The following is a 5,267-nucleotide window of genomic DNA, read 5'->3' as shown; positions in this document are numbered from 1 at the left end:
TGGCTAAAAAGGGTAAAGGGGTAGCTGAGTCATCAAGTCAAATGGTCCCACCTGAAGAAATAGATAACCCTAGATCTGAAAATACATGCTCACAAATAACTCTTTCAACTGTTAACCACCCTTCTTCCTTCTCACAGCAAACCAACCCCAAAAAAACCCCTTCTTCAAACACTTTCAGAAAACTGATAGATTATGTTAATAATCTATTGTAATTATACTGTGAATATTTTAGTGTATATTTTTCCTTAGTTAGCTTTAGCCTAACCTAGTTTACTTGATGTATATATACTCACTTTACAGTAATGAGAAAGCACAGCAAATATTCTCTCATCTCTCATATTCTCTCATGGTATCACGAGTCTAGGTTACGATATCCTATAAACCCTAGCTCTCTTCCGCTTTCTCTTTCTCCATTTTCTTCTACTTACCTTCCTGTTTTCCTTCAATGGCCGAATCCTCCAAGCTCCATCCTGCGACTTTGGTCAATAACATCAAGGCTTATATCCCTATAACCCTTGATTACGATGGTAAGCAATATAACAATTGGTCTACCCTTTTTCAACTCCATTGCCGCGCTAATTTGGTCATCGATCATATTATACCAAAACCTTTTGAACAAGCGGTTGAACCGTCCGTGAAGGAGGGGCTGTTGACAAAGCCCTATGGCAGCATCTTGACGATATTGTGCGTCAATGGATCTACAACACTATTTCTATTGACCTTTTCAATTCCATTATCGACTCGGATGATCTTACGGTGGATGCATGGAACCGATTAGAAATGTTTTTCCACAATAACAAGACTGCTAGGGCATTGCAATTAGATTCCCAATTCACAAACACAAAACTTGAGCAATTTGATGGTGTAAAGGCTTACTGCACTCATCTAAAAACTCTTGCTGATGGTTTGAAGAATGTTGGAGACAAAATCTCCGATAATTGAATGGCTCTTCAATTGCTTAAAGGCCTCTTGGAGGAGTACAAGCCTTTTCGCACTTCCGTTCGACACCTAAACCCGCTGCCTTCATTTGATGTTCTTCGATTAATGCTTGAACTCGAGGAACAGGGGAACGCTGCTGATTTGTCTCACGAACCTCATGATGAGGCTCACATCACGCACACCTCTCAATCGGCTTCACCACACAATTCTGAAAATTCTCACAATTCTTCTCAATCTCGTGGGAGTAATCACCGTTCTGGTGGCCGGAAAAATAAGGCAAAAGGTGGCGCCACCAAGGGGAAGGGTGGCGCCGGGCAGCAGCAGCAGTGTGGTGGCTCCACACAGCAGCAACAGCCACAACGTGGAGCACCAGCACCACAGCAGCAGGGCTGGGCTTACCCTCCTCCTTAGGCGTACTGGCAGCCAGGGAATTGGGCTTTGCCTCCCTGTCCCTATCCATCTCAGGGCCCAGGCCCACAGCAATGGGCAGCAGCTAGGCCCATGACCTCTCAGCCCGGAGTTCTAGGGCCGAGACCACCTCAAGCATACTTTGTGAATGATCCATCTCAAGCTTCGGGTTTTATGCCGACCAACATTGAGCAGGTGATGCACACCATGTCCCTTGCCGACCCGAATTACTATATGGACACCGGTGCTACGTCACATATGACAAACTCTCAAGGTAATTTGTCATCATATTTTCGTTTGAGCAAAAGTAATAATAATTCTATTATTGTTGGTGATGGTAGCAAAATTCCGATTCATGGTTATGGTCACAAATTCTTGAGCCAAAACACACTTAAACTCAACAATGTTCTTCATGTTCCCAAACTTGTCAAAAATCTTATCTCAGTTAGAAAATTCACTTCTGACAATAATGTTTCAATTGAGTTTGATCCTTTTGGGTTTTCTGTGAAGGACTTGCAGACGGGGAGCAAAATAGTGAGATGTAATAGCAATGGTGATCTTTATCCTTTCTTCACCGATCATCAACTCCTTTCGGCCTCTATTCCATCAGCTTTTTCGGTCATCTCCCCTAGTGTGTGGCATTCCCGTTTAGGTCATCCGGGAAATGCAATCTTAAGCTCTTTGCGTAGTAGTAATCTTATCAATTGTAATAAGGCTAATAAACATGTATGCCATTCTTGTCCTTTTGGGAAAATTAATAAAAATGCCTTTTTATGATTCTTTGTCTCAAACTACTATGCCATTTGATATTGTTCATAGTGACTTATGGACGTCTCCCGTTCTTAGTACTCTCGGTCACAAATATTATGATGTTCTTTTCCTTGATGATTATACAAATTTTTTATGGACTTTTCCGATATCATCTAAATCTCAAGTCTATAGTTTGTTCAATCGTGTTAGAGCATATATTAAAACCCAATTTGAGAGAGAAATAAAAGCTAACTAAGGAAAGATATACACTAAAATATTCACAATATAATTACAATAGATTATTAACATAATCTATCAAAAACCAAACAGATCTAACCCAGCTCCTAGATCTAAAAAGTGGTTAGAAGCAGCTCAGGTGGCTATTGATGATAGTGAGGTGGCAGTTGTAGAAGGTGAACATCAGGGAGTAGTGGTTGAAGGCTTTAGTGAATCTGATGGTAGTGATGCTGAGTGGAGTGACAGTGACAATGAGGATGATGAGGATGATGATTTGTTTGCTGAAAATGTGGATGCTGGCATAACTGAGAGGGTTACTAGGAGTCTGGGTGGGGCTGCAACTCAACAACTGGTTCAGTTTGAGGGTGGGCAGAATGATGGACAGCAAGATGGAATAGTGGACTTAGATGCTGATGTTGTTTTGAATGAGTCTGATGATGAGAGCATACCTGATTCAGATGATGAGAGGGGTATCCACTATCCTGTTTTCAACCCAGATGTGGATTTCAAAGACAAGATTCAGTTGTCCCTAGGTCTCAAATTTCCTTCTTTTTATGTGTTTAGGAGAGCACTAAGGTATCATGCAATAGAGAGTGGTTATAACTACTACTTTCTACATAATGACAGCAAGAGAGTAACTGTTTTTTGTGTGAATAAGTGTGGTTGCAATTGGAAGCATGGTAGGATTGTCATGTGTACATGTGGGCAAACTAGGAAATGCATGTTCAAGGTTCATTGTAGGAAAGTGAAAGGTGAAAGCACAGTTCAAATCAAAGCCTTGAACTTGACTCACATTTGTGGGAGGCAACATGTTAACAACAAAGTCACATCACAATATTTAGTTGAGAGATTTTTGGATGAATGGAAGGACACACCTACATGGAAACTGAGAGATTTCATGGTTAGGGCTAGAAGGGTGACAGGTGTTACTCTTGGTTATTACAAGTGCTATAGAGCTAGGGAAAAAGCAATGAAAATGATTCATGGTGATGCTGCAGACCAATACAGAAGGGTTTGGGATTACTGTGAAGCAATTAGGGTATACAATCCAGGAAGTACAGCAGTAGTGAAGTGCATTGGCATGGAACATCCACCCCCACTCTTCCAGAGGATGTATGTGTGTTTGCAACCATGTAAGGAGGGATTTATGGAAGGTTGTAGACCCATACTAGGAGTTGATGGTTGCCACTTAAGAGGACCTGTTCTTGGGATATGTTTGGCTGCAGTGGGCAAGGATGGGAACAACAAGTTGTTCCCTGTTGCATGGGCTATAGTTGAAGTAGAAAATTCTGAAACCTAGGAGTGGTTCCTTGAGTTACTTGTAGCAGACTTGGGCAGTGTAGCACAAGACTTGACCTGGGTGGGAGATACAGCAAGCCCTGTCACATGGATGTTTGATAGGCAGAAGGTCAGTACAAAGTTCAATGATTTTCAAACTAAAAATAGCTCTGTTGATGTAGCTTTTATTCATTACTTCAGTTTGTATTTGATGCAGGGCTTGTTGGAGGCTTTCAATAAAGTCATACCTAGGGCTGAAATCAAATTTTGTTGCAGACATATATGGGCAAACTTCAAGCTCAAATTCTCAAGGGTGCTGTTCAAGCAATACTTCTACAGGGCAGCAAGGGCAAGTACAAAGGTGACACCTAATTACTCTCTAATAATTTCACTTCAAATTGTATTTTTAATTTGTTATGATGTACTAAAATTGAGTATAATTCACTCCAGTTTCACTTTGACCAACAAATGGAGGCAATCTAGTTAATTTCACAAGATGCTTACAATTATTTGAACAAGATTCCACCTAAATATTGGTCAAGGCATGCATTTAGTAGTAGGTCCAAATCTGGGATGTTGCTAAATAATGTCTGTGAAAGCTTTAACAATGTGATTAGGGAAGCTAGATCTATGCCTATCATAGGAATGATGGAGTGGATTAGGAGATGGGTAATGAAGAGGTGTTGTGCTAAGAGAGAAAGGCTAGCCAAGTTTGAGGGTGTCATAATGCCATCTGTGGTAAAGATGATAGAGAGAGCAAGTGAGGAAGTTAGCAAGTGTGATGTAACTCAAGCAGATGTGCATGAGTTTGAGGTTGACCATGTCACAACTGGGGAGACGTATGTTGTTAACTTGCAGACTAGAAATGTGGTTGTTTTAGGTGGGAGCTACTTGGTATTCCATGTTACCATGCATTGGCTTGCATTGCATTACAAAGGTTCAATTGGAAGGATTATGTCCACACAGCATACCATATTTCTACGTATGCTAAGACATATGCCCCTGCATTCCACCCTATGCCAGGAAAAAATCAATGGCCAAAGAGTACATTACCAAAGCCTTTGCCACCTGAATTCAAGAAACAACCTGGCAGACCTAAGGGAAAGAAAAGAATCAAAGAACCAGGGGAAGGACAAGATGCTTATGTGGTCAGACCAAAGAAGCAAAATGGATGAAAAAATGTGGTCAAACTGGCCATTATCAGAAGACTTGCAAAAATCCACCAGCCCCAGTCAATGCTGAGATTAACAAGGGTGGCAGACCAAAAAATGCTCAACCTGTCTTTGCTGGAACATCTAGCCAATCAGGTGCTGCAACATCTAACACAACAACTCCTCCTAATTCTACCTCACAAGCTGCTGCCAAGTCTGGTAAAAAAAGGGGAAGACCTCCTGCCGCAAATGCTTCAAAAAGTGCACCAAAAACTTCCAAGGGTGCAGCTGCAAAGGTGTCAACAGCTCCAGCAACATCTAAGGGTCCAACTGCCTCAAAGAAGCAAAAGACTACTTCTGCCAGTGTTATAAGCTCTCATGCTTCTACTTCATGAATTTGTTGTATAATGCCAACATTTTATTGCTTTTGAAGTTTATGTATTTGAACAAGTTAATGGTTGTTAGTGTGTCTGACATTTGCAACAATACTTAATTAAGATGCAC

The 5,267-nt window shown here is 41.1% G+C and overlaps 1 protein-coding gene across 1 annotated transcript; it reads left to right on the top strand.

Annotated features, from left to right (window-relative positions):
• Positions 1–445: 445 nt before the first annotated feature.
• On the top strand, positions 446–942 carry LOC145610916 (uncharacterized). The gene is made up of 2 exons (XM_081666179.1): positions 446–527; positions 641–942. The coding sequence occupies exons 1-2, from the start codon at positions 446–448 to the stop codon at positions 940–942; spliced, it is 384 nt and encodes a 127-aa protein (XP_081522305.1).
• The last annotated feature ends 4,325 nt before the right edge of the window (positions 943–5,267 follow it).

Source organism: Chenopodium album, chromosome 24, assembly GCF_948465745.1.
Source record: "Chenopodium album chromosome 24, dcCheAlbu1.1, whole genome shotgun sequence".
Taxonomy (NCBI): Eukaryota; Viridiplantae; Streptophyta; class Magnoliopsida; order Caryophyllales; family Amaranthaceae; genus Chenopodium; species Chenopodium album.
Note: the sequence above shows the minus strand (reverse complement) of the source record. Positions and strands in the feature narration are given on the sequence as shown.

What these genes read in the sequence shown, in the direction of transcription:
- LOC145610916 (XM_081666179.1), top strand. Translation starts at nt 446, where the DNA reads ATGGCCGAATCCTCCAAGCTCCATCCTGCGACTTTGGTCAATAACATC. An exon ending in TATAACCCTTGATTACGATG is followed by an intron (nt 528 to 640) that starts GTAAGCAATATA and finishes CCGTCCGTGAAG; the next exon opens with GAGGGGCTGTTGACAAAGCC.